The sequence below is a fragment of the Giraffa tippelskirchi genome, chromosome 12 (genome assembly GCF_054371585.1).
Source record: "Giraffa tippelskirchi isolate mGirTip1 chromosome 12, T2T-mGirTip1v1.2.pri, whole genome shotgun sequence".
In the NCBI taxonomy this organism is placed as follows: Eukaryota; Metazoa; Chordata; class Mammalia; order Artiodactyla; family Giraffidae; genus Giraffa; species Giraffa tippelskirchi.
The window spans coordinates 67,061,599-67,088,789 of NC_137286.1; the positions used below are offsets into that span (position 1 = coordinate 67,061,599).

The 27,191-nt window shown below is 54.6% G+C and overlaps 1 protein-coding gene and 2 long non-coding RNA genes across 3 annotated transcripts in view; 2 read left to right on the forward strand and 1 right to left on the reverse strand.

Moving 5' to 3' along the window:
* Positions 1-1,862: 1,862 nt before the first annotated feature.
* LOC145530009 (uncharacterized) lies at positions 1,863-11,733 on the forward strand. Its single transcript, XR_014071408.1, has 2 exons — positions 1,863-1,974; positions 9,517-11,733. It is a non-coding gene; the product is annotated as an uncharacterized LOC145530009 (long non-coding RNA).
* On the reverse strand, positions 4,007-5,815 carry LOC145529945 (uncharacterized). The gene is made up of 3 exons (XM_081550717.1): positions 5,646-5,815; positions 4,934-5,246; positions 4,007-4,683 (listed from the first exon to the last, which is right to left on the reverse strand). Exons 1-3 carry the CDS (start codon positions 5,778-5,780, stop codon positions 4,046-4,048), a joined length of 1,086 nt encoding a protein of 361 aa, XP_081406843.1. The 5' UTR covers positions 5,781-5,815; the 3' UTR covers positions 4,007-4,045.
* Positions 11,734-17,077: 5,344 nt separating the features above from the next.
* LOC145530010 (uncharacterized) overlaps positions 17,078-27,191 on the forward strand; it is a 40,323-nt gene continuing 30,209 nt past the window's right edge. The window contains exons 1-2 of the long non-coding RNA XR_014071409.1: positions 17,078-17,282; positions 24,824-24,935. This is a non-coding gene — a long non-coding RNA (uncharacterized LOC145530010). The remainder of the gene's footprint in view (positions 17,283-24,823; positions 24,936-27,191) is intronic.

Below are 27,191 nucleotides of genomic sequence, written 5' to 3' on the forward strand. Positions count from 1 at the left end.
CTGTTTCCGTACCCCTTTTGCAATTCTTTGTTCGGTGCGAAAATGCATTGGCATTTTGGGAGGAATAGCATCGAAGCTGTGGATTGCCTTGTGGGGCTGTGACATCATTTTCCCAATAGGAATTCTTTCAAGCCCTGAGCACAGCTTCTCTTTCCAGTGGTTGGTGTGGGCTTGATCTTCCTTCTTCCATCTCTCGCCGTTTTGTGAGAACAGGTCCTTCCTTCCCTTCTGGGTTAGATGGACTCGTGGGTATCACTTCAGTGAATGGCATTGTCAGTGGGGGTGATAATTCCCTTCTCATTGGAAGACTTTGCTGTGAGTATTAGAAATGCAAGTGATTTCTCTTCCCCTTCCTCCCTGTCCATCTCTCAGAGCCACCGGGAAACAGAGGCCTCATCCAGGGTCACACAGGCCTGAGGGAGTGCAACTAGACTGTTGTTTCTTCAGGCCCTCAGTGCTGGACATCATCCGGGATACTCTGTGTGTGTCTTCCTCAGTCTGGTGTCCCTTCAGACCTTTCCCTAGTTTTCACAGGCTTGTCGTGTTGGTGTTCTTTGACTGTTTGGAGACACATCCTTGAGAAGCTTTGTGTTTCCACTCATTCGTCTCGCGATGTATGACCTGTCTTTTGCTTTTGTAATGAGGTCTTTCCCACAGTAGATATCTTTGATTTTGCAAAGTCCACTGTATTCTCTGGGTTGTTTTGTGGGCTGCCTTTTTGTTTTGTGTGTGAAGACTCAAAGCACGTGTCCGGTTTCTGCTCATTGTTCTTCTAGATTTGTGACAAGTTTTCATGGAAACTTTGTCTAGGGATAACTGGAAGTGAACTCGGTGTAAGGTGTCAAGTCTCCATCTCCATTCATGTCATGCCCTGCAGTTTCCAATTCCCTGTTCCTGAGTGGTTTTGGAGACCTTGTGGGAAGTTTGGTTGCATCGGAGTTTGCGTTTCCACCTTGAGTAGATTCCCACTGTTCTGCCCTCAGGGACACTGTCAAGGGGGAGTGAGGAGCAGCCTGCACTTCCAGCAGTGACCACACGGTGGGGCGAGTGCTGCTCTCCCCTCTGGGAGCCCCAGGCCACAGGCATCCCAGTGAGGAGCCAGCTCTGTGCTCAGCTGAAAGGAGTTAGTCTCTCAGGAGCCTCTGAGCCCTTGCCTTTGGATCACCCAGGGTGGGCATTTGCTGTGACAGAAAAAAATTGCCCTGAATTCCATGGACGGAAGAGCCTGGCTGTGTAGAGTTCGTGAGTTGCCGTGAATCAGACACAACTGAGGACACAAAAATTCAATAGACTAAAACACTTTTTGGGGGTGGGGGGAGTGAAAGGGGGTGATGTGGGTTTTTTTGTCTTATATAATAGCCGAGGGAAATCTAGTTTAAACCTAAATTCACATAGATGGGAAAGGTATAGCTCTCCGTCACCCTATTAAAAAAAAAAAAAAAACGTCTTAACTTTTCTGAAAGCTTATTTAGTAGCTTCCTTGAGCAGTTCATTGTGAAGGATTTTTTTTTTTTCTGTGACATTGGCCTCATTAAAAAGTACGGTTTGCCTTTACTGGATAATTTTGTTCATTGGTTTGTTAGGGAATCTTGGTAATATTTGAGTTTCCTGGGGAGTATGGTCACATGACCTGGCCCTGGGCAATCGGTGCGTTCCACCTCCCTGGCCACTGTGATTGGCTCCGGACTGGGGCAGTGCCCAATCGGGGCCCGGGGCCGGGCCTCACGTTGGAAGCCAGGGGAAGACGAGCTCTCGTTCTGCTGGGGTAGGGGAAGGGGTGGGGCCGGGGGAGGTCAGGCTCCAGCAGTGGGAGGGGCTTGAGGTCCGCCTGCGGCAGTTGGTGACCTTCCTGCTCCCCTCAGGGCTGAGCCGCCGGCCTGAGAATGAGGGCGCTGCTGAGCCCAGGGGCTGGGATGGCCCGCTGCTGCTGTGGTCCCAGAGCTCCACCCGAGACCTGAGGGAGGCCGTCTGCCCGTGAGTCCTCTCCCGCTTGTCTGTCAGCTTGTTTGAACCATGCTGGGTTTTCTGCCCAGCTGGCTAAGGGGAGTCCCTGGAAATGCAAGGGTGTGGGTTTTGGCAGACTTCAGGGAAGACATGCCAGATGAGCCTGGGAGACTCCAGCTTAATCTGGATTCAGGAGATATCTCTTCGGGCCAGCTAGTAATTGTAGGATAAGCCTAATGAGTCTTCACAGGAAGAAGAGAGTAACGTGCCAAGGTAGCAATCGATGTCCTCATTCGAGAGGATGAAGCTGGTGCTCAGAGAAGGGGGGAACTTGGCCAGAGCAAGGAGGTGTGCACCCAGACAGAACCCCCAGATCCGGCCATTGGAGCTCAGGGAGGCCACTGGTGTGGCTTGTCCCTGTAGCAGGCGCCGAGGCACGCAGCCCACCCTGATTCCTGCGGGGGCCTGACTTGGGAAGTGCCATCTGGTAGCTTTGAGACTCACCAAACCAAATTGCACTGGAGAGAGGAAGGACACCTTCCTTCATCCACCCCCCACCCCCGCCGGATTCCCACATACCCTGACCCCTTTCTCTTGATTTCGGAGCCATTTCCAGAGTCCCGCTCATATGACCTCATTCGAAGTGCACTGTGGACGAGCTGCCATCTGCAGCTGCTACCACAGCAGCCAAGGGCTTTAGCTCCCGAGTACCTCCCTTCCTTTGGAACTTGGGGGCCCTCTACTCCCCACTTGCACACCACAGACCTTTGCTGAGGATTGTGGGGACCCTCACTCAGTTTGCAGCACGTTGTAGCCATCCCTGTCCTCTCAATACCTCCCTTGCCACTCAGCTTGTGAGCCCCTTTGGAGCAGCGTGGCCCACCTGGCTGCAACGGAAGAGACACAGCTGACAGTGAAACAACAGCTTAGATCTGACAGCCGGAAAGCTCTGTCAAAAGGGACCTCCCTCTTCACACCGTAGAGGCTGTAGGAGCCGCCAGGCTTTCGGAACCAGTGCTGGGGCCAAAATGACCCCACAGCCGTTTTCCTTCCTGGGGAGGGTTCTGGCTCGAGTGGGAATGGCTCAAGTCTCCTAAGGTTCTGAAAGCCCACTGTGTGCAGATTCACGGTACACAGAGAGGAGAAGGTGGAGTCCTGCCCTGGAGGTGGTCACAGCTCACGGATGAGCCAGGCAGGCAGGCAGGCAGGCAGGCAGGGCATGAGAACACCTGAGCTGCCTTCATGAGTGAATGGTGTGGGAGCAGAGGAAGAGAAGCCGGTCTGCTCCCTCATGTGGTGCCCAGGGCAGGTTGTCCCCAGAGGAAACCCTTACGACGGTGAGGACTCTCACTGCTGTTTCCCAAGGGGTTCCGTCGGTGCGTGTCTTCCCCGGAGCGGTCAGGCCGTCTCTAAAGTACACTGGCCATGGGCATTGCCTCTCCTTGGAACTTCCCACGTGTTTCTCTTTTTTATGGAACAGTGATTTTTCTAGAGGGGTTCTGGGCCACAAGGTTGTTGGGTCATTTTCTAGCCTTCTGTCGTGAAGAACGCTTTCCTGGGCGTTGGGGTGGTTTGTTGTTCCAGCTCCCTTTCTTGGCTTCTTTTGGGAGCTGGTGCAACAAGAGGAGCTCAGCCTCTGCCTTCTGGCTGAGATGTCACCCTTCAAACAGCAATGCCTGCCTGGAGATAATGATGGCATTTGCCAAAAGGGCTTCGTTTGGCACATGATATCTTGAAAGGACGTACACCGTCCTGTCAGCTATCAAAGGCTAGTTCAAATGACATAAAAATGAGAACTCTCCAATGGAGTCTTACAGTAGGTGGAGAGTCCGAAAGAAACTCCTTCAGTCATTTCACTGAGAGTCATTGATTGGGGACACCAAGAATATAGGAAGGAATGCAGAAAGAAAAGCTGAAATTGTGTTCAGGATCGGGGGGAGGGATGAACAGGGCGTGCTTGCCTTGAATCCAGGCTTTGTTGGGGGGTGGGGCATAAAGATCAAACGGGTCTGAAACCACAAAGTGGTGATGGTAACACAGTATCACCAGAGTTACACAACAGTGTTCCCAAATTGCAACAATGATGAAAAAGTTTACTAACTTAACCAACAAGTTCCCAACTTAACCAAGAAAAATACAGGAAACCATACAAAAAATAAAACATCACCAGAAAGGTGGAAACAAACCAAATGCAAAGCAGTTCAGGGGAAAGGAACTCCATGTCCCCTGGGGGCAGACCGAGTTGACAGCGTCCACGGTGAGCCGACAGGGATGGAGGCGGCAGAGCCGACCGCTCCCCTGGACGTGGTGTTTCCGGCAAGGGCTCTGGGTCTCTGTCCAGAGCGGGGGCTCGTTCTTCCTGCAGGGGTGGGTGAGTCATCGTCGGCGTCTGGGTGTTGCGCGGGAGCCAGGGCAGGCTCTCCCTGCCGAGGCGGTGACTCCTCCTCTGCCTCGGGTTCTCCTGCCAAAGCCCGAGCAGGTACAGGTGCACGTGGAGGTGGAGGTTCTGGCTGAGGGGGTGGGACATCAGTGCCTGGGGCTGGGGGTCCTGCAGGCACGGAGATCCGATCTGCCCGGTGTGCTGGCCAGAACCCAGCTGGCCTGGTGTCTCTGCGAGGGCAAGTCTCGGTTCTCCATCTGCCCTCGGTGGATCCCTGGGTCCTGCACCTGGAGCCACCACCTCTGTAGGGACAGGTCTGGGAAGTGGAGCCTGGTTCCAGTTGGAGGCCAGTGCTAGAGCTGGGGGAGAAGCAAAGTTTGCCCACAGGCCAGCCTTGGCATGTGCGTATCCCGGGACAGAAAGCTTCCAAGAGATTCCCAAAGAATACCCAGGGTCGGATGTCTTTTGGGACTGAAGTGTGCAAGAAGGGGGTGGGGGTGTGAGGCCAGCGCTTGCTGCAGGCCCAGCAGCATCTTTCGGGGACTCGTCCCTGTGTAGCTCAGCACCCCCTCCCCACACACTCCCGTGCACCAGCCCCAGCGTCCTCACCTCTGTGCTCTGGCGTGCTGGGCTCCAGGTCCTCCTGCTGCCTCAGAGGCTGGGGTTCTCGGGACTCTGGGTCGGAGCCGGGTGTGCTGAGCTCCGTGGCAGCCTCAGACTGGGCCGCCGGGTGTATCCTGTGTGGTGTCTCGGCAGCAGGCCTTCCCCGCCTCCGCTTCGCCCCCGGTGGGGCTGATGCCTCCGTGGGCACGCTCACCTGGAGCCTGCACTGGGCCTCAGGGGCGGGGGGGTGGTGCTCCGACCCCTCCCTCCGGGAGGTGGACGGGGTGTCCCCGTCCTCGGCCTCATCACGTGGGAAGCTCTGCAACGACAGTGACCGTCAGCCAGCCATGCTGGGACTTTTCCGAGCTGGGCCTGGCCAGTGGAGCCGCTGCTTCTGCCTGCTCGAACTTCTCTTCCCAGAAGGGTCAGAGACGTGTGTCTGCTCAGATCCCCACCCGGGACGAAAGAGACCCACCTGAGGGTGTGAGGCCAGCCTGGGCGGCCGGCGCTGCCCGCACTCTCCCCATCCCAGCCAGCCTGCTCTCCCCTGGGGTGTGGACACAACTTGCCCGCAGGCTTCTGAACCCACATCCGCCTGGGCTTCCTTGAGGGAGACACACCCCGAGAAACCCGCATCCACACACACAGGCAAAGGACCCGGTGTTTCCGGGTGGCATGGGAGAGGTGGGCTGGCCCGGCCTGGGGCTCCCCGTGTTACCTTTCTGTTTCTCCGGGCAAAGGGCCAGAGGCCTCTCGGGGGTGCCCTGAGCCAACGTTGACAGGGTGCCCACGCACACTGCCTGTGAGCTCTCCTGAGGCCCCGGCCTCTGGGCAGGGGCAAACAGCAGAACATCCTGGCAGCAAGTGATCTGGCTGGGGGCTCCTCTCCGCTCTGGAGGCCTGGATACACGGGTTGCGGGTTCTGTTGGGTTCTGTTGCCGGCAGGTGACATCATTTCCTGGGGTTCGTGCTGAGGTCCCTTCCCCAAAACTTCCCAAGGGAATCTCTGGGTTTCTGACTGCTCGACCACCCCCCCTTAGGCCATGTGCAGGCACAGTGACAGCCACACAGCCCAGCCCACAGCCCTGGGGAGGCCTGGGTGCAGCCAGGGCCTGAGCTCCGAGGACCCCGCTGCTCTCAGACCAGGCTCCTTCTTCTCATAAGTGGTGTGGCCCTGGACAAGCGTATGCCCCTCAGGGTTTCCCCAGTCTCTCCATCTGGAGAGTGGGGGTCATTCTCCCATCTGCTTCCTAGGTCTGTCGGCCTACGAGCAGCTCCATGCCTTTCCACCTGGGGCCGATATCACGTGGAGCTTGTGCGCTGAGACTTCAGAAAGAAAGACTCCATCCAGGGCTGACACAGCACAGAATGGGGCAGAACGAGGCCTGGATGCGCCGTGGTACCCAGGAAAAGGCACTCCCCCTCCTGAGTGTTTTGAGACCCCGCATCCAAGTTGGAGGCGCGAAAGGAAGACTCGAAGGTCTCCCTCTCTTATAGAAAAGAGTAGCCAACTTTCTGGTCCTCTGTTTCCATTGAGATTCTGTTCAAGTGTCCCAGCTCGGCTTCTGCGGGTGGCTGAGCTTCTAATGGCTCCCTGCGTTCTTGTCTTTTCCTCTCCAAACCTTCCGTCCTTTTCCCCCTTCTGGGGTGGATGGGCGCTGTCATTGCTTCTACCTTCGAGACAGATTGATGAAAAGTCTGGACCGTCGACTCCTTTCCTCTCTTTGGTTCCGTGTCTCTCTCTGTCTGTGTCCCTCTCTTTTCCCTTCTCGATTCAGTCTGTGTCTTCCTCTTTCTCTCTCGTGTGTGGATGGATGGATGCTAGGAATGCACATGTATATGATTAGATGAGGGTTATGTTTTAGGGATAGGTTAGAGGGAGAGAAAGGCTTTAGGTCGGAGTTGGTCATGGGGGAAGGGTCAAGGGTGGTGGTGGTGTTTCTTGGAATCTGAGTGCTGTGCATTCTTCGTCTCTTTCCATATGAACCCCTTCTCAGATACACCACTTGCAAGGAGTCTCTCATGTTCCGTTTCCCATCTTTTGCATTTCTGAATGCTTAGCTTCTCTGTTGTGAAGAGGTTCCATTGGATGGAAACCCATTGGCGTACTTCGTTTTCCTCTTTCCCTTACTTGAAGAGACCCATTTCTACCTCCGCCCAGCAAATGGCAAGGAGACTCTGATGTTAAGGAGCCTTTGACCTACGCTTCTTTCTAGCTGTCTCATGACATCAGTCTTTAGGGTGAGGTTTTTCCCCGATATTGAGGTGGTGTGAGATCAAAACCAATAGCGTTCTTCAGATGTAGCTGTCTGGTTTTCCCATGGACATTTATTGAAGAGGCTTTCTTGTTCCCATTTGGATATTCTCCCCTTTTGTGTCAGAGATGAGTTGACCATGGATGCCGGGGTTTGTTTCTGGACCCTCAACTTTATTCCATCGATCTGGATCTGTGTGTGTTGTTGTATTCCCAATAGCATACTGTCCTGCTGCTGCCGCTGCGCCTAAGTCATTTCAGTCGTGTCTGACTCTGCGCGACCGCATGGCCTGCAGCCTACCAGGCTCCTCCGTCCAGGGCGTTTTCCAGGCAAGAGTACTGGAGTGGGTCGCCATCGCCTTCTCCGATACTCTCCTGAGGATCCTAGTTTGGTCGTCTAATTTCCTTTCACACAACCTTGGATGTCCGTATCGGGGCTTTTTCGTCGGATTGTATTGACAATTTAGGCTCTTTTCTGTTTCCGTACCCCTTTTGCAATTCTTTGTTCGGTGCGAAAATGCATTGGCATTTTGGGAGGAATAGCATCGAAGCTGTGGATTGCCTTGTGGGGCTGTGACATCATTTTCCCAATAGGAATTCTTTCAAGCCCTGAGCACAGCTTCTCTTTCCAGTGGTTGGTGTGGGCTTGATCTTCCTTCTTCCATCTCTCGCCGTTTTGTGAGAACAGGTCCTTCCTTCCCTTCTGGGTTAGATGGACTCGTGGGTATCACTTCAGTGAATGGCATTGTCAGTGGGGGTGATAATTCCCTTCTCATTGGAAGACTTTGCTGTGAGTATTAGAAATGCAAGTGATTTCTCTTCCCCTTCCTCCCTGTCCATCTCTCAGAGCCACCGGGAAACAGAGGCCTCATCCAGGGTCACACAGGCCTGAGGGAGTGCAACTAGACTGTTGTTTCTTCAGGCCCTCAGTGCTGGACATCATCCGGGATACTCTGTGTGTGTCTTCCTCAGTCTAGTGTCCCTTCAGACCTTTCCCTAGTTTTCACAGGCTTGTCGTGTTGGTGTTCTTTGTCTGTTTGGAGACACATCCTTGAGAAGCTTTGTGTTTCCACTCATTCGTCTCGCGATGTATGACCTGTCTTTTGCTTTTGTAATGAGGTCTTTCCCACAGTAGATATCTTTGATTTTGCAAAGTCCACTGTATTCTCTGGGTTGTTTTGTGGGCTGCCTTTTTGTTTTGTGTGTGAAGACTCAAAGCACGTGTCCGGTTTCTGCTCATTGTTCTTCTAGATTTGTGACAAGTTTTCATGGAAACTTTGTCTAGGGATAACTGGAAGTGAACTCGGTGTAAGGTGTCAAGTCTCCATCTCCATTCATGTCATGCCCTGCAGTTTCCAATTCCCTGTTCCTGAGTGGTTTTGGAGACCTTGTGGGAAGTTTGGTTGCATCGGAGTTTGCGTTTCCACCTTGAGTAGATTCCCACTGTTCTGCCCTCAGGGACACTGTCAAGGGGGAGTGAGGAGCAGCCTGCACTTCCAGCAGTGACCACACGGTGGGGCGAGTGCTGCTCTCCCCTCTGGGAGCCCCAGGCCACAGGCATCCCAGTGAGGAGCCAGCTCTGTGCTCAGCTGAAAGGAGTTAGTCTCTCAGGAGCCTCTGAGCCCTTGCCTTTGGATCACCCAGGGTGGGCATTTGCTGTGACAGAAAAAAATTGCCCTGAATTCCATGGACGGAAGAGCCTGGCTGTGTAGAGTTCGTGAGTTGCCGTGAATCAGACACAACTGAGGACACAAAAATTCAATAGACTAAAACACTTTTTGGGGGTGGGGGGAGTGAAAGGGGGTGATGTGGGGTTTTTTGTCTTATATAATAGCCGAGGGAAATCTAGTTTAAACCTAAATTCACATAGATGGGAAAGGTATAGCTCTCCGTCACCCTATTAAAAAAAAAAAAAACGTCTTAACTTTTCTGAAAGCTTATTTAGTAGCTTCCTTGAGCAGTTCATTGTGAAGGATTTTTTTTTTTTCTGTGACATTGGCCTCATTAAAAAGTACGGTTTGCCTTTACTGGATAATTTTGTTCATTGGTTTGTTAGGGAATCTTGGTAATATTTGAGTTTCCTGGGGAGTATGGTCACATGACCTGGCCCTGGCCAATCGGTGCGTTCCACCTCCCTGGCCACTGTGATTGGCTCCGGACTGGGGCAGTGCCCAATCGGGGCCCGGGGCCGGGCCTCACGTTGGAAGCCAGGGGAAGACGAGCTCTCGTTCTGCTGGGGTAGGGGAAGGGGTGGGGCCGGGGGAGGTCAGGCTCCAGCAGTGGGAGGGGCTTGAGGTCCGCCTGCGGCAGTTGGTGACCTTCCTGCTCCCCTCAGGGCAGAGCCGCCGGCCTGAGAATGAGGGCGCTGCTGAGCCCAGGGGCTGGGATGGCCCGCTGCTGCTGTGGTCCCAGAGCTCCACCCGAGACCTGAGGGAGGCCGTCTGCCCGTGAGTCCTCTCCCGCTTGTCTGTCAGCTTGTTTGAACCATGCTGGGTTTTCTGCCCAGCTGGCTAAGGGGAGTCCCTGGAAATGCAAGGGTGTGGGTTTTGGCAGACTTCAGGGAAGACATGCCAGATGAGCCTGGGAGACTCCAGCTTAATCTGGATTCAGGAGATATCTCTTCGGGCCAGCTAGTAATTGTAGGATAAGCCTAATGAGTCTTCACAGGATGAAGAGAGTAACGTGCCAAGGTAGCAATCGATGTCCTCATTCGAGAGGATGAAGCTGGTGCTCAGAGAAGGGGGGAACATGGCCAGAGCAAGGAGGTGTGCACCCAGACAGAACCCCCAGATCCGGCCATTTGAGCTCAGGGAGGCCACTGGTGTGGCTTGTCCCTGTAGCAGGCGCCGAGGCACGCAGCCCACCCTGATTCCTGCGGGGGCCTGACTTGGGAAGTGCCATCTGGTAGCTTTGAGACTCACCAAACCAAATTGCACTGGAGAGAGGAAGGACACCTTCCTTCATCCACCCCCCACCCCCGCCGGATTCCCACATACCCTGACCCCTTTCTCTTGATTTCGGAGCCATTTCCAGAGTCCCGCTCATATGACCTCATTCGAAGTGCACTGTGGACGAGCTGCCATCTGCAGCTGCTACCACAGCAGCCAAGGGCTTTAGCTCCCGAGTACCTCCCTTCCTTTGGAACTTGGGGGCCCTCTACTCCCCACTTGCACACCACAGACCTTTGCTGAGGATTGTGGGGACCCTCACTCAGTTTGCAGCACGTTGTAGCCATCCCTGTCCTCTCAATACCTCCCTTGCCACTCAGCTTGTGAGCCCCTTTGGAGCAGCGTGGCCCACCTGGCTGCAACGGAAGAGACACAGCTGACAGTGAAACAACAGCTTAGATCTGACAGCCGGAAAGCTCTGTCAAAAGGGACCTCCCTCTTCACACCGTAGAGGCCGTAGGAGCCGCCAGGCTTTCGGAACCAGTGCTGGGGCCAAAATGACCCCACAGCCGTTTTCCTTCCTGGGGAGGGTTCTGGCTCGAGTGGGAATGGCTCAAGTCTCCTAAGGTTCTGAAAGCCCACTGTGTGCAGATTCACGGTACACAGAGAGGAGAAGGTGGAGTCCTGCCCTGGAGGTGGTCACAGCTCACGGATGAGCCAGGCAGGCAGGCAGGCAGGCAGGCAGGGCATGAGAACACCTGAGCTGCCTTCATGAGTGAATGGTGTGGGAGCAGAGGAAGAGAAGCCGGTCTGCTCCCTCATGTGGTGCCCAGGGCAGGTTGTCCCCAGAGGAAACCCTTACGACGGTGAGGACTCTCACTGCTGTTTCCCAAGGGGTTCCGTCGGTGCGTGTCTTCCCCGGAGCGGTCAGGCCGTCTCTAAAGTACACTGGCCATGGGCATTGCCTCTCCTTGGAACTACCCACGTGTTTCTCTTTTTTATGGAACAGTGATTTTTCTAGAGGGGTTCTGGGCCACAAGGTTGTTGGGTCATTTTCTAGCCTTCTGTCGTGAAGAACGCTTTCCTGGGCGTTGGGGTGGTTTGTTGTTCCAGCTCCCTTTCTTGGCTTCTTTTGGGAGCTGGTGCAACAAGAGGAGCTCAGCCTCTGCCTTCTGGCTGAGATGTCACCCTTCAAACAGCAATGCCTGCCTGGAGATAATGATGGCATTTGCCAAAAGGGCTTCGTTTGGCACATGATATCTTGAAAGGACGTACACCGTCCTGTCAGCTATCAAAGGCTAGTTCAAATGACATAAAAATGAGAACTCTCCAATGGAGTCTTACAGTAGGTGGAGAGTCCGAAAGAAACTCCTTCAGTCATTTCACTGAGAGTCATTGATTGGGGACACCAAGAATATAGGAAGGAATGCAGAAAGAAAAGCTGAAATTGTGTTCAGGATCGGGGGGAGGGATGAACAGGGCGTGCTTGCCTTGAATCCAGGCTTTGTTGGGGGGTGGGGCATAAAGATCAAACGGGTCTGAAACCACAAAGTGGTGATGGTAACACAGTATCACCAGAGTTACACAACAGTGTTCCCAAATTGCAACAATGATGAAAAAGTTTACTAACTTAACCAACAAGTTCCCAACTTAACCAACAAAAATACAGGAAACCATACAAAAAATAAAACATCACCAGAAAGGTGGAAACAAACCAAATGCAAAGCAGTTCAGGGGAAAGGAACTCCATGTCCCCTGGGGGCAGACCGAGTTGACAGCGTCCACGGTGAGCCGACAGGGATGGAGGCGGCAGAGCCGACCGCTCCCCTGGACGTGGTGTTTCCGGCAAGGGCTCTGGGTCTCTGTCCAGAGCGGGGGCTCGTTCTTCCTGCAGGGGTGGGTGAGTCATCGTCGGCGTCTGGGTGTTGCGCGGGAGCCAGGGCAGGCTCTCCCTGCCGAGGCGGTGACTCCTCCTCTGCCTCGGGTTCTCCTGCCAAAGCCCGAGCAGGTACAGGTGCACGTGGAGGTGGAGGTTCTGGCTGAGGGGGTGGGACATCAGTGCCTGGGGCTGGGGGTCCTGCAGGCACGGAGATCCGATCTGCCCGGTGTGCTGGCCAGAACCCAGCTGGCCTGGTGTCTCTGCGAGGGCAAGTCTCGGTTCTCCATCTGCCCTCGGTGGATCCCTGGGTCCTGCACCTGGAGCCACCACCTCTGTAGGGACAGGTCTGGGAAGTGGAGCCTGGTTCCAGTTGGAGGCCAGTGCTAGAGCTGGGGGAGAAGCAAAGTTTGCCCACAGGCCAGCCTTGGCATGTGCGTATCCCGGGACAGAAAGCTTCCAAGAGATTCCCAAAGAATACCCAGGGTCGGATGTCTTTTGGGACTGAAGTGTGCAAGAAGGGGGTGGGGGTGTGAGGCCAGCGCTTGCTGCAGGCCCAGCAGCATCTTTCGGGGACTCGTCCCTGTGTAGCTCAGCACCCCCTCCCCACACACTCCCGTGCACCAGCCCCAGCGTCCTCACCTCTGTGCTCTGGCGTGCTGGGCTCCAGGTCCTCCTGCTGCCTCAGAGGCTGGGGTTCTCGGGACTCTGGGTCGGAGCCGGGTGTGCTGAGCTCCGTGGCAGCCTCAGACTGGGCCGCCGGGTGTATCCTGTGTGGTGTCTCGGCAGCAGGCCTTCCCCGCCTCCGCTTCGCCCCCGGTGGGGCTGATGCCTCCGTGGGCACGCTCACCTGGAGCCTGCACTGGGCCTCAGGGGCGGGGCGGTGGTGCTCCGACCCCTCCCTCCGGGAGGTGGACGGGGTGTCCCCGTCCTCGGCCTCATCACGTGGGAAGCTCTGCAACGACAGTGACCGTCAGCCAGCCATGCTGGGACTTTTCCGAGCTGGGCCTGGCCAGTGGAGCCGCTGCTTCTGCCTGCTCGAACTTCTCTTCCCAGAAGGGTCAGAGACGTGTGTCTGCTCAGATCCCCACCCGGGAGGAAAGAGACCCACCTGAGGGTGTGAGGCCAGCCTGGGCGGCCGGCGCTGCCCGCACTCTCCCCATCCCAGCCAGCCTGCTCTCCCCTGGGGTGTGGACACAACTTGCCCGCAGGCTTCTGACCCCACATCCGCCTGGGCTTCCTTGAGGGAGACACACCCCGAGAAACCCGCATCCACACACACAGGCAAAGGACCCGGTGTTTCCGGGTGGCATGGGAGAAGTGGGCTGGCCCGGCCTGGGGCTCCCCGTGTTACCTTTCTGTTTCTCCGGGCAAAGGGCCAGAGGCCTCTCGGGGGTGCCCTGAGCCAACGTCGACAGGGTGCCCACGCACACTGCCTGTGAGCTCTCCTGAGGCCCCGGCCTCTGGGCAGGGGCAAACAGCAGAACATCCTGGCAGCAAGTGATCTGGCTGGGGGCTCCTCTCCGCTCTGGAGGCCTGGATACACGGGTTGCGGGTTCTGTTGGGTTCTGTTGCCGGCAGGTGACATCATTTCCTGGGGTTCGTGCTGAGGTCCCTTCCCCAAAACTTCCCAAGGGAATCTCTGGGTTTCTGACTGCTCGACCACCCCCCCTTAGGCCATGTGCAGGCACAGTGACAGCCACACAGCCCAGCCCACAGCCCTGGGGAGGCCTGGGTGCAGCCAGGGCCTGAGCTCCGAGGACCCCGCTGCTCTCAGACCAGGCTCCTTCTTCTCATAAGTGGTGTGGCCCTGGACAAGCGTATGCCCCTCAGGGTTTCCCCAGTCTCTCCATCTGGAGAGTGGGGGTCATTCTCCCATCTGCTTCCTAGGTCTGTCGGCCTACGAGCAGCTCCATGCCTTTCCACCTGGGGCCGATATCACGTGGAGCTTGTGCGCTGAGACTTCAGAAAGAAAGACTCCATCCAGGGCTGACACAGCACAGAATGGGGCAGAACGAGGCCTGGATGCGCCGTGGTACCCAGGAAAAGGCACTCCCCCTCCTGAGTGTTTTGAGACCCCGCATCCAAGTTGGAGGCGCGAAAGGAAGACTCGAAGGTCTCCCTCTCTTATAGAAAAGAGTAGCCAACTTTCTGGTCCTCTGTTTCCATTGAGATTCTGTTCAAGTGTCCCAGCTCGGCTTCTGCGGGTGGCTGAGCTTCTAATGGCTCCCTGCGTTCTTGTCTTTTCCTCTCCAAACCTTCCGTCCTTTTCCCCCTTCTGGGGTGGATGGGCGCTGTCATTGCTTCTACCTTCGAGACAGATTGATGAAAAGTCTGGACCGTCGACTCCTTTCCTCTCTTTGGTTCCGTGTCTCTCTCTGTCTGTGTCCCTCTCTTTTCCCTTCTCGATTCAGTCTGTGTCTTCCTCTTTCTCTCTCGTGTGTGGATGGATGGATGCTAGGAATGCACATGTATATGATTAGATGAGGGTTATGTTTTAGGGATAGGTTAGAGGGAGAGAAAGGCTTTAGGTCGGAGTTGGTCATGGGGGAAGGGTCAAGGGTGGTGGTGGTGTTTCTTGGAATCTGAGTGCTGTGCATTCTTCGTCTCTTTCCATATGAACCCCTTCTCAGATACACCACTTGCAAGGAGTCTCTCATGTTCCGTTTCCCATCTTTTGCATTTCTGAATGCTTAGCTTCTCTGTTGTGAAGAGGTTCCATTGGATGGAAACCCATTGGCGTACTTCGTTTTCCTCTTTCCCTTACTTGAAGAGACCCATTTCTACCTCCGCCCAGCAAATGGCAAGGAGACTCTGATGTTAAGGAGCCTTTGACCTACGCTTCTTTCTAGCTGTCTCATGACATCAGTCTTTAGGGTGAGGTTTTTCCCCGATATTGAGGTGGTGTGAGATCAAAACCAATAGCGTTCTTCAGATGTAGCTGTCTGGTTTTCCCATGGACATTTATTGAAGAGGCTTTCTTGTTCCCATTTGGATATTCTCCCCTTTTGTGTCAGAGATGAGTTGACCATGGATGCTGGGGTTTGTTTCTGGACCCTCAACTTTATTCCATCGATCTGGATCTGTGTGTGTTGTTGTATTCCCAATAGCATACTGTCCTGCTGCTGCCGCTGCGCCTAAGTCATTTCAGTCGTGTCTGACTCTGCGCGACCGCATGGCCTGCAGCCTACCAGGCTCCTCCGTCCAGGGCGTTTTCCAGGCAAGAGTACTGGAGTGGGTCGCCATCGCCTTCTCCGATACTCTCCTGAGGATCCTAGTTTGGTCGTCTAATTTCCTTTCACACAACCTTGGATGTCCGTATCGGGGCTTTTTCGTCGGATTGTATTGACAATTTAGGCTCTTTTCTGTTTCCGTACCCATTTTGCAATTCTTTGTTCGGTGCGAAAATGCATTGGCATTTTGGGAGGAATAGCATCGAAGCTGTGGATTGCCTTGTGGGGCTGTGACATCATTTTCCCAATAGGAATTCTTTCAAGCCCTGAGCACAGCTTCTCTTTCCAGTGGTTGGTGTGGGCTTGATCTTCCTTCTTCCATCTCTCGCCGTTTTGTGAGAACAGGTCCTTCCTTCCCTTCTGGGTTAGATGGACTCGTGGGTATCACTTCAGTGAATGGCATTGTCAGTGGGGGTGATAATTCCCTTCTCATTGGAAGACTTTGCTGTGAGTATTAGAAATGCAAGTGATTTCTCTTCCCCTTCCTCCCTGTCCATCTCTCAGAGCCACCGGGAAACAGAGGCCTCATCCAGGGTCACACAGGCCTGAGGGAGTGCAACTAGACTGTTGTTTCTTCAGGCCCTCAGTGCTGGACATCATCCGGGATACTCTGTGTGTGTCTTCCTCAGTCTGGTGTCCCTTCAGACCTTTCCCTAGTTTTCACAGGCTTGTCGTGTTGGTGTTCTTTGTCTGTTTGGAGACACATCCTTGAGAAGCTTTGTGTTTCCACTCATTCGTCTCGCGATGTATGACCTGTCTTTTGCTTTTGTAATGAGGTCTTTCCCACAGTAGATATCTTTGATTTTGCAAAGTCCACTGTATTCTCTGGGTTGTTTTGTGGGCTGCCTTTTTGTTTTGTGTGTGAAGACTCAAAGCACGTGTCCGGTTTCTGCTCATTGTTCTTCTAGATTTGTGACAAGTTTTCATGGAAACTTTGTCTAGGGATAACTGGAAGTGAACTCGGTGTAAGGTGTCAAGTCTCCATCTCCATTCATGTCATGCCCTGCAGTTTCCAATTCCCTGTTCCTGAGTGGTTTTGGAGACCTTGTGGGAAGTTTGGTTGCATCGGAGTTTGCGTTTCCACCTTGAGTAGATTCCCACTGTTCTGCCCTCAGGGACACTGTCAAGGGGGAGTGAGGAGCAGCCTGCACTTCCAGCAGTGACCACACGGTGGGGCGAGTGCTGCTCTCCCCTCTGGGAGCCCCAGGCCACAGGCATCCCAGTGAGGAGCCAGCTCTGTGCTCAGCTGAAAGGAGTTAGTCTCTCAGGAGCCTCTGAGCCCTTGCCTTTGGATCACCCAGGGTGGGCATTTGCTGTGACAGAAAAAAATTGCCCTGAATTCCATGGACGGAAGAGCCTGGCTGTGTAGAGTTCGTGAGTTGCCGTGAATCAGACACAACTGAGGACACAAAAATTCAATAGACTAAAACACTTTTTGGGGGTGGGGGGAGTGAAAGGGGGTGATGTGGGGTTTTTTGTCTTATATAATAGCCGAGGGAAATCTAGTTTAAACCTAAATTCACATAGATGGGAAAGGTATAGCTCTCCGTCACCCTATTAAAAAAAAAAAAAACGTCTTAACTTTTCTGAAAGCTTATTTAGTAGCTTCCTTGAGCAGTTCATTGTGAAGGATTTTTTTTTTTTCTGTGACATTGGCCTCATTAAAAAGTACGGTTTGCCTTTACTGGATAATTTTGTTCATTGGTTTGTTAGGGAATCTTGGTAATATTTGAGTTTCCTGGGGAGTATGGTCACATGACCTGGCCCTGGCCAATCGGTGCGTTCCACCTCCCTGGCCACTGTGATTGGCTCCGGACTGGGGCAGTGCCCAATCGGGGCCCGGGGCCGGGCCTCACGTTGGAAGCCAGGGGAAGACGAGCTCTCGTTCTGCTGGGGTAGGGGAAGGGGTGGGGCCGGGGGAGGTCAGGCTCCAGCAGTGGGAGGGGCTTGAGGTCCGCCTGCGGCAGTTGGTGACCTTCCTGCTCCCCTCAGGGCAGAGCCGCCGGCCTGAGAATGAGGGCGCTGCTGAGCCCAGGGGCTGGGATGGCCCGCTGCTGCTGTGGTCCCAGAGCTCCACCCGAGACCTGAGGGAGGCCGTCTGCCCGTGAGTCCTCTCCCGCTTGTCTGTCAGCTTGTTTGAACCATGCTGGGTTTTCTGCCCAGCTGGCTAAGGGGAGTCCCTGGAAATGCAAGGGTGTGGGTTTTGGCAGACTTCAGGGAAGACATGCCAGATGAGCCTGGGAGACTCCAGCTTAATCTGGATTCAGGAGATATCTCTTCGGGCCAGCTAGTAATTGTAGGATAAGCCTAATGAGTCTTCACAGGATGAAGAGAGTAACGTGCCAAGGTAGCAATCGATGTCCTCATTCGAGAGGATGAAGCTGGTGCTCAGAGAAGGGGGGAACATGGCCAGAGCAAGGAGGTGTGCACCCAGACAGAACCCCCAGATCCGGCCATTTGAGCTCAGGGAGGCCACTGGTGTGGCTTGTCCCTGTAGCAGGCGCCGAGGCACGCAGCCCACCCTGATTCCTGCGGGGGCCTGACTTGGGAAGTGCCATCTGGTAGCTTTGAGACTCACCAAACCAAATTGCACTGGAGAGAGGAAGGACACCTTCCTTCATCCACCCCCCACCCCCGCCGGATTCCCACATACCCTGACCCCTTTCTCTTGATTTCGGAGCCATTTCCAGAGTCCCGCTCATATGACCTCATTCGAAGTGCACTGTGGACGAGCTGCCATCTGCAGCTGCTACCACAGCAGCCAAGGGCTTTAGCTCCCGAGTACCTCCCTTCCTTTGGAACTTGGGGGCCCTCTACTCCCCACTTGCACACCACAGACCTTTGCTGAGGATTGTGGGGACCCTCACTCAGTTTGCAGCACGTTGTAGCCATCCCTGTCCTCTCAATACCTCCCTTGCCACTCAGCTTGTGAGCCCCTTTGGAGCAGCGTGGCCCACCTGGCTGCAACGGAAGAGACACAGCTGACAGTGAAACAACAGCTTAGATCTGACAGCCGGAAAGCTCTGTCAAAAGGGACCTCCCTCTTCACACCGTAGAGGCCGTAGGAGCCGCCAGGCTTTCGGAACCAGTGCTGGGGCCAAAATGACCCCACAGCCGTTTTCCTTCCTGGGGAGGGTTCTGGCTCGAGTGGGAATGGCTCAAGTCTCCTAAGGTTCTGAAAGCCCACTGTGTGCAGATTCACGGTACACAGAGAGGAGAAGGTGGAGTCCTGCCCTGGAGGTGGTCACAGCTCACGGATGAGCCAGGCAGGCAGGCAGGCAGGCAGGCAGGGCATGAGAACACCTGAGCTGCCTTCATGAGTGAATGGTGTGGGAGCAGAGGAAGAGAAGCCGGTCTGCTCCCTCATGTGGTGCCCAGGGCAGGTTGTCCCCAGAGGAAACCCTTACGACGGTGAGGACTCTCACTGCTGTTTCCCAAGGGGTTCCGTCGGTGCGTGTCTTCCCCGGAGCGGTCAGGCCGTCTCTAAAGTACACTGGCCATGGGCATTGCCTCTCCTTGGAACTACCCACGTGTTTCTCTTTTTTATGGAACAGTGATTTTTCTAGAGGGGTTCTGGGCCACAAGGTTGTTGGGTCATTTTCTAGCCTTCTGTCGTGAAGAACGCTTTCCTGGGCGTTGGGGTGGTTTGTTGTTCCAGCTCCCTTTCTTGGCTTCTTTTGGGAGCTGGTGCAACAAGAGGAGCTCAGCCTCTGCCTTCTGGCTGAGATGTCACCCTTCAAACAGCAATGCCTGCCTGGAGATAATGATGGCATTTGCCAAAAGGGCTTCGTTTGGCACATGATATCTTGAAAGGACGTACACCGTCCTGTCAGCTATCAAAGGCTAGTTCAAATGACATAAAAATGAGAACTCTCCAATGGAGTCTTACAGTAGGTGGAGAGTCCGAAAGAAACTCCTTCAGTCATTTCACTGAGAGTCATTGATTGGGGACACCAAGAATATAGGAAGGAATGCAGAAAGAAAAGCTGAAATTGTGTTCAGGATCGGGGGGAGGGATGAACAGGGCGTGCTTGCCTTGAATCCAGGCTTTGTTGGGGGGTGGGGCATAAAGATCAAACGGGTCTGAAACCACAAAGTGGTGATGGTAACACAGTATCACCAGAGTTACACAACAGTGTTCCCAAATTGCAACAATGATGAAAAAGTTTACTAACTTAACCAACAAGTTCCCAACTTAACCAACAAAAATACAGGAAACCATACAAAAAATAAAACATCACCAGAAAGGTGGAAACAAACCAAATGCAAAGCAGTTCAGGGGAAAGGAACTCCATGTCCCCTGGGGGCAGACCGAGTTGACAGCGTCCACGGTGAGCCGACAGGGATGGAGGCGGCAGAGCCGACCGCTCCCCTGGACGTGGTGTTTCCGGCAAGGGCTCTGGGTCTCTGTCCAGAGCGGGGGCTCGTTCTTCCTGCAGGGGTGGGTGAGTCATCGTCGGCGTCTGGGTGTTGCGCGGGAGCCAGGGCAGGCTCTCCCTGCCGAGGCGGTGACTCCTCCTCTGCCTCGGGTTCTCCTGCCAAAGCCCGAGCAGGTACAGGTGCACGTGGAGGTGGAGGTTCTGGCTGAGGGGGTGGGACATCAGTGCCTGGGGCTGGGGGTCCTGCAGGCACGGAGATCCGATCTGCCCGGTGTGCTGGCCAGAACCCAGCTGGCCTGGTGTCTCTGCGAGGGCAAGTCTCGGTTCTCCATCTGCCCTCGGTGGATCCCTGGGTCCTGCACCTGGAGCCACCACCTCTGTAGGGACAGGTCTGGGAAGTGGAGCCTGGTTCCAGTTGGAGGCCAGTGCTAGAGCTGGGGGAGAAGCAAAGTTTGCCCACAGGCCAGCCTTGGCATGTGCGTATCCCGGGACAGAAAGCTTCCAAGAGATTCCCAAAGAATACCCAGGGTCGGATGTCTTTTGGGACTGAAGTGTGCAAGAAGGGGGTGGGGGTGTGAGGCCAGCGCTTGCTGCAGGCCCAGCAGCATCTTTCGGGGACTCGTCCCTGTGTAGCTCAGCACCCCCTCCCCACACACTCCCGTGCACCAGCCCCAGCGTCCTCACCTCTGTGCTCTGGCGTGCTGGGCTCCAGGTCCTCCTGCTGCCTCAGAGGCTGGGGTTCTCGGGACTCTGGGTCGGAGCCGGGTGTGCTGAGCTCCGTGGCAGCCTCAGACTGGGCCGCCGGGTGTATCCTGTGTGGTGTCTCGGCAGCAGGCCTTCCCCGCCTCCGCTTCGCCCCCGGTGGGGCTGATGCCTCCGTGGGCACGCTCACCTGGAGCCTGCACTGGGCCTCAGGGGCGGGGCGGTGGTGCTCCGACCCCTCCCTCCGGGAGGTGGACGGGGTGTCCCCGTCCTCGGCCTCATCACGTGGGAAGCTCTGCAACGACAGTGACCGTCAGCCAGCCATGCTGGGACTTTTCCGAGCTGGGCCTGGCCAGTGGAGCCGCTGCTTCTGCCTGCTCGAACTTCTCTTCCCAGAAGGGTCAGAGACGTGTGTCTGCTCAGATCCCCACCCGGGAGGAAAGAGACCCACCTGAGGGTGTGAGGCCAGCCTGGGCGGCCGGCGCTGCCCGCACTCTCCCCATCCCAGCCAGCCTGCTCTCCCCTGGGGTGTGGACACAACTTGCCCGCAGGCTTCTGACCCCACATCCGCCTGGGCTTCCTTGAGGGAGACACACCCCGAGAAACCCGCATCCACACACACAGGCAAAGGACCCGGTGTTTCCGGGTGGCATGGGAGAAGTGGGCTGGCCCGGCCTGGGGCTCCCCGTGTTACCTTTCTGTTTCTCCGGGCAAAGGGCCAGAGGCCTCTCGGGGGTGCCCTGAGCCAACGTCGACAGGGTGCCCACGCACACTGCCTGTGAGCTCTCCTGAGGCCCCGGCCTCTGGGCAGGGGCAAACAGCAGAACATCCTGGCAGCAAGTGATCTGGCTGGGGGCTCCTCTCCGCTCTGGAGGCCTGGATACACGGGTTGCGGGTTCTGTTGGGTTCTGTTGCCGGCAGGTGACATCATTTCCTGGGGTTCGTGCTGAGGTCCCTTCCCCAAAACTTCCCAAGGGAATCTCTGGGTTTCTGACTGCTCGACCACCCCCCCTTAGGCCATGTGCAGGCACAGTGACAGCCACACAGCCCAGCCCACAGCCCTGGGGAGGCCTGGGTGCAGCCAGGGCCTGAGCTCCGAGGACCCCGCTGCTCTCAGACCAGGCTCCTTCTTCTCATAAGTGGTGTGGCCCTGGACAAGCGTATGCCCCTCAGGGTTTCCCCAGTCTCTCCATCTGGAGAGTGGGGGTCATTCTCCCATCTGCTTCCTAGGTCTGTCGGCCTACGAGCAGCTCCATGCCTTTCCACCTGGGGCCGATATCACGTGGAGCTTGTGCGCTGAGACTTCAGAAAGAAAGACTCCATCCAGGGCTGACACAGCACAGAATGGGGCAGAACGAGGCCTGGATGCGCCGTGGTACCCAGGAAAAGGCACTCCCCCTCCTGAGTGTTTTGAGACCCCGCATCCAAGTTGGAGGCGCGAAAGGAAGACTCGAAGGTCTCCCTCTCTTATAGAAAAGAGTAGCCAACTTTCTGGTCCTCTGTTTCCATTGAGATTCTGTTCAAGTGTCCCAGCTCGGCTTCTGCGGGTGGCTGAGCTTCTAATGGCTCCCTGCGTTCTTGTCTTTTCCTCTCCAAACCTTCCGTCCTTTTCCCCCTTCTGGGGTGGATGGGCGCTGTCATTGCTTCTACCTTCGAGACAGATTGATGAAAAGTCTGGACCGTCGACTCCTTTCCTCTCTTTGGTTCCGTGTCTCTCTCTGTCTGTGTCCCTCTCTTTTCCCTTCTCGATTCAGTCTGTGTCTTCCTCTTTCTCTCTCGTGTGTGGATGGATGGATGCTAGGAATGCACATGTATATGATTAGATGAGGGTTATGTTTTAGGGATAGGTTAGAGGGAGAGAAAGGCTTTAGGTCGGAGTTGGTCATGGGGGAAGGGTCAAGGGTGGTGGTGGTGTTTCTTGGAATCTGAGTGCTGTGCATTCTTCGTCTCTTTCCATATGAACCCCTTCTCAGATACACCACTTGCAAGGAGTCTCTCATGTTCCGTTTCCCATCTTTTGCATTTCTGAATGCTTAGCTTCTCTGTTGTGAAGAGGTTCCATTGGATGGAAACCCATTGGCGTACTTCGTTTTCCTCTTTCCCTTACTTGAAGAGACCCATTTCTACCTCCGCCCAGCAAATGGCAAGGAGACTCTGATGTTAAGGAGCCTTTGACCTACGCTTCTTTCTAGCTGTCTCATGACATCAGTCTTTAGGGTGAGGTTTTTCCCCGATATTGAGGTGGTGTGAGATCAAAACCAATAGCGTTCTTCAGATGTAGCTGTCTGGTTTTCCCATGGACATTTATTGAAGAGGCTTTCTTGTTCCCATTTGGATATTCTCCCCTTTTGTGTCAGAGATGAGTTGACCATGGATGCTGGGGTTTGTTTCTGGACCCTCAACTTTATTCCATCGATCTGGATCTGTGTGTGTTGTTGTATTCCCAATAGCATACTGTCCTGCTGCTGCCGCTGCGCCTAAGTCATTTCAGTCGTGTCTGACTCTGCGCGACCGCATGGCCTGCAGCCTACCAGGCTCCTCCGTCCAGGGCGTTTTCCAGGCAAGAGTACTGGAGTGGGTCGCCATCGCCTTCTCCGATACTCTCCTGAGGATCCTAGTTTGGTCGTCTAATTTCCTTTCACACAACCTTGGATGTCCGTATCGGGGCTTTTTCGTCGGATTGTATTGACAATTTAGGCTCTTTTCTGTTTCCGTACCCATTTTGCAATTCTTTGTTCGGTGCGAAAATGCATTGGCATTTTGGGAGGAATAGCATCGAAGCTGTGGATTGCCTTGTGGGGCTGTGACATCATTTTCCCAATAGGAATTCTTTCAAGCCCTGAGCACAGCTTCTCTTTCCAGTGGTTGGTGTGGGCTTGATCTTCCTTCTTCCATCTCTCGCCGTTTTGTGAGAACAGGTCCTTCCTTCCCTTCTGGGTTAGATGGACTCGTGGGTATCACTTCAGTGAATGGCATTGTCAGTGGGGGTGATAATTCCCTTCTCATTGGAAGACTTTGCTGTGAGTATTAGAAATGCAAGTGATTTCTCTTCCCCTTCCTCCCTGTCCATCTCTCAGAGCCACCGGGAAACAGAGGCCTCATCCAGGGTCACACAGGCCTGAGGGAGTGCAACTAGACTGTTGTTTCTTCAGGCCCTCAGTGCTGGACATCATCCGGGATACTCTGTGTGTGTCTTCCTCAGTCTGGTGTCCCTTCAGACCTTTCCCTAGTTTTCACAGGCTTGTCGTGTTGGTGTTCTTTGTCTGTTTGGAGACACATCCTTGAGAAGCTTTGTGTTTCCACTCATTCGTCTCGCGATGTATGACCTGTCTTTTGCTTTTGTAATGAGGTCTTTCCCACAGTAGATATCTTTGATTTTGCAAAGTCCACTGTATTCTCTGGGTTGTTTTGTGGGCTGCCTTTTTGTTTTGTGTGTGAAGACTCAAAGCACGTGTCCGGTTTCTGCTCATTGTTCTTCTAGATTTGTGACAAGTTTTCATGGAAACTTTGTCTAGGGATAACTGGAAGTGAACTCGGTGTAAGGTGTCAAGTCTCCATCTCCATTCATGTCATGCCCTGCAGTTTCCAATTCCCTGTTCCTGAGTGGTTTTGGAGACCTTGTGGGAAGTTTGGTTGCATCGGAGTTTGCGTTTCCACCTTGAGTAGATTCCCACTGTTCTGCCCTCAGGGACACTGTCAAGGGGGAGTGAGGAGCAGCCTGCACTTCCAGCAGTGACCACACGGTGGGGCGAGTGCTGCTCTCCCCTCTGGGAGCCCCAGGCCACAGGCATCCCAGTGAGGAGCCAGCTCTGTGCTCAGCTGAAAGGAGTTAGTCTCTCAGGAGCCTCTGAGCCCTTGCCTTTGGATCACCCAGGGTGGGCATTTGCTGTGACAGAAAAAAATTGCCCTGAATTCCATGGACGGAAGAGCCTGGCTGTGTAGAGTTCGTGAGTTGCCGTGAATCAGACACAACTGAGGACACAAAAATTCAATAGACTAAAACACTTTTTGGGGGTGGGGGGAGTGAAAGGGGGTGATGTGGGGTTTTTTGTCTTATATAATAGCCGAGGGAAATCTAGTTTAAACCTAAATTCACATAGATGGGAAAGGTATAGCTCTCCGTCACCCTATTAAAAAAAAAAAAAACGTCTTAACTTTTCTGAAAGCTTATTTAGTAGCTTCCTTGAGCAGTTCATTGTGAAGGATTTTTTTTTTTCTGTGACATTGGCCTCATTAAAAAGTACGGTTTGCCTTTACTGGATAATTTTGTTCATTGGTTTGTTAGGGAATCTTGGTAATATTTGAGTTTCCTGGGGAGTATGGTCACATGACCTGGCCCTGGCCAATCGGTGCGTTCCACCTCCCTGGCCACTGTGATTGGCTCCGGACTGGGGCAGTGCCCAATCGGGGCCCGGGGCCGGGCCTCACGTTGGAAGCCAGGGGAAGACGAGCTCTCGTTCTGCTGGGGTAGGGGAAGGGGTGGGGCCGGGGGAGGTCAGGCTCCAGCAGTGGGAGGGGCTTGAGGTCCGCCTGCGGCAGTTGGTGACCTTCCTGCTCCCCTCAGGGCAGAGCCGCCGGCCTGAGAATGAGGGCGCTGCTGAGCCCAGGGGCTGGGATGGCCCGCTGCTGCTGTGGTCCCAGAGCTCCACCCGAGACCTGAGGGAGGCCGTCTGCCCGTGAGTCCTCTCCCGCTTGTCTGTCAGCTTGTTTGAACCATGCTGGGTTTTCTGCCCAGCTGGCTAAGGGGAGTCCCTGGAAATGCAAGGGTGTGGGTTTTGGCAGACTTCAGGGAAGACATGCCAGATGAGCCTGGGAGACTCCAGCTTAATCTGGATTCAGGAGATATCTCTTCGGGCCAGCTAGTAATTGTAGGATAAGCCTAATGAGTCTTCACAGGATGAAGAGAGTAACGTGCCAAGGTAGCAATCGATGTCCTCATTCGAGAGGATGAAGCTGGTGCTCAGAGAAGGGGGGAACATGGCCAGAGCAAGGAGGTGTGCACCCAGACAGAACCCCCAGATCCGGCCATTTGAGCTCAGGGAGGCCACTGGTGTGGCTTGTCCCTGTAGCAGGCGCCGAGGCACGCAGCCCACCCTGATTCCTGCGGGGGCCTGACTTGGGAAGTGCCATCTGGTAGCTTTGAGACTCACCAAACCAAATTGCACTGGAGAGAGGAAGGACACCTTCCTTCATCCACCCCCCACCCCCGCCGGATTCCCACATACCCTGACCCCTTTCTCTTGATTTCGGAGCCATTTCCAGAGTCCCGCTCATATGACCTCATTCGAAGTGCACTGTGGACGAGCTGCCATCTGCAGCTGCTACCACAGCAGCCAAGGGCTTTAGCTCCCGAGTACCTCCCTTCCTTTGGAACTTGGGGGCCCTCTACTCCCCACTTGCACACCACAGACCTTTGCTGAGGATTGTGGGGACCCTCACTCAGTTTGCAGCACGTTGTAGCCATCCCTGTCCTCTCAATACCTCCCTTGCCACTCAGCTTGTGAGCCCCTTTGGAGCAGCGTGGCCCACCTGGCTGCAACGGAAGAGACACAGCTGACAGTGAAACAACAGCTTAGATCTGACAGCCGGAAAGCTCTGTCAAAAGGGACCTCCCTCTTCACACCGTAGAGGCTGTAGGAGCCGCCAGGCTTTCGGAACCAGTGCTGGGGCCAAAATGACCCCACAGCCGTTTTCCTTCCTGGGGAGGGTTCTGGCTCGAGTGGGAATGGCTCAAGTCTCCTAAGGTTCTGAAAGCCCACTGTGTGCAGATTCACGGTACACAGAGAGGAGAAGGTGGAGTCCTGCCCTGGAGGTGGTCACAGCTCACGGATGAGCCAGGCAGGCAGGCAGGCAGGCAGGCAGGGCATGAGAACACCTGAGCTGCCTTCATGAGTGAATGGTGTGGGAGCAGAGGAAGAGAAGCCGGTCTGCTCCCTCATGTGGTGCCCAGGGCAGGTTGTCCCCAGAGGAAACCCTTACGACGGTGAGGACTCTCACTGCTGTTTCCCAAGGGGTTCCGTCGGTGCGTGTCTTCCCCGGAGCGGTCAGGCCGTCTCTAAAGTACACTGGCCATGGGCATTGCCTCTCCTTGGAACTACCCACGTGTTTCTCTTTTTTATGGAACAGTGATTTTTCTAGAGGGGTTCTGGGCCACAAGGTTGTTGGGTCATTTTCTAGCCTTCTGTCGTGAAGAACGCTTTCCTGGGCGTTGGGGTGGTTTGTTGTTCCAGCTCCCTTTCTTGGCTTCTTTTGGGAGCTGGTGCAACAAGAGGAGCTCAGCCTCTGCCTTCTGGCTGAGATGTCACCCTTCAAACAGCAATGCCTGCCTGGAGATAATGATGGCATTTGCCAAAAGGGCTTCGTTTGGCACATGATATCTTGAAAGGACGTACACCGTCCTGTCAGCTATCAAAGGCTAGTTCAAATGACATAAAAATGAGAACTCTCCAATGGAGTCTTACAGTAGGTGGAGAGTCCGAAAGAAACTCCTTCAGTCATTTCACTGAGAGTCATTGATTGGGGACACCAAGAATATAGGAAGGAATGCAGAAAGAAAAGCTGAAATTGTGTTCAGGATCGGGGGGAGGGATGAACAGGGCGTGCTTGCCTTGAATCCAGGCTTTGTTGGGGGGTGGGGCATAAAGATCAAACGGGTCTGAAACCACAAAGTGGTGATGGTAACACAGTATCACCAGAGTTACACAACAGTGTTCCCAAATTGCAACAATGATGAAAAAGTTTACTAACTTAACCAACAAGTTCCCAACTTAACCAACAAAAATACAGGAAACCATACAAAAAATAAAACATCACCAGAAAGGTGGAAACAAACCAAATGCAAAGCAGTTCAGGGGAAAGGAACTCCATGTCCCCTGGGGGCAGACCGAGTTGACAGCGTCCACGGTGAGCCGACAGGGATGGAGGCGGCAGAG

What these genes read in the sequence shown, in the direction of transcription:
- LOC145529945 (XM_081550717.1), bottom strand. Translation starts at nt 5,780, where the DNA reads ATGTTCTGCTGTTTGCCCCTGCCCAGAGGCCGGGGCCTCAGGAGAGCT. An exon ending in TTGCCCGGAGAAACAGAAAG is followed by an intron (nt 5,247 to 5,645) that starts GTAACACGGGGA and finishes CTGTCGTTGCAG; the next exon opens with AGCTTCCCACGTGATGAGGC. An exon ending in CAGCACGCCAGAGCACAGAG is followed by an intron (nt 4,684 to 4,933) that starts GTGAGGACGCTG and finishes CTTCTCCCCCAG; the next exon opens with CTCTAGCACTGGCCTCCAAC.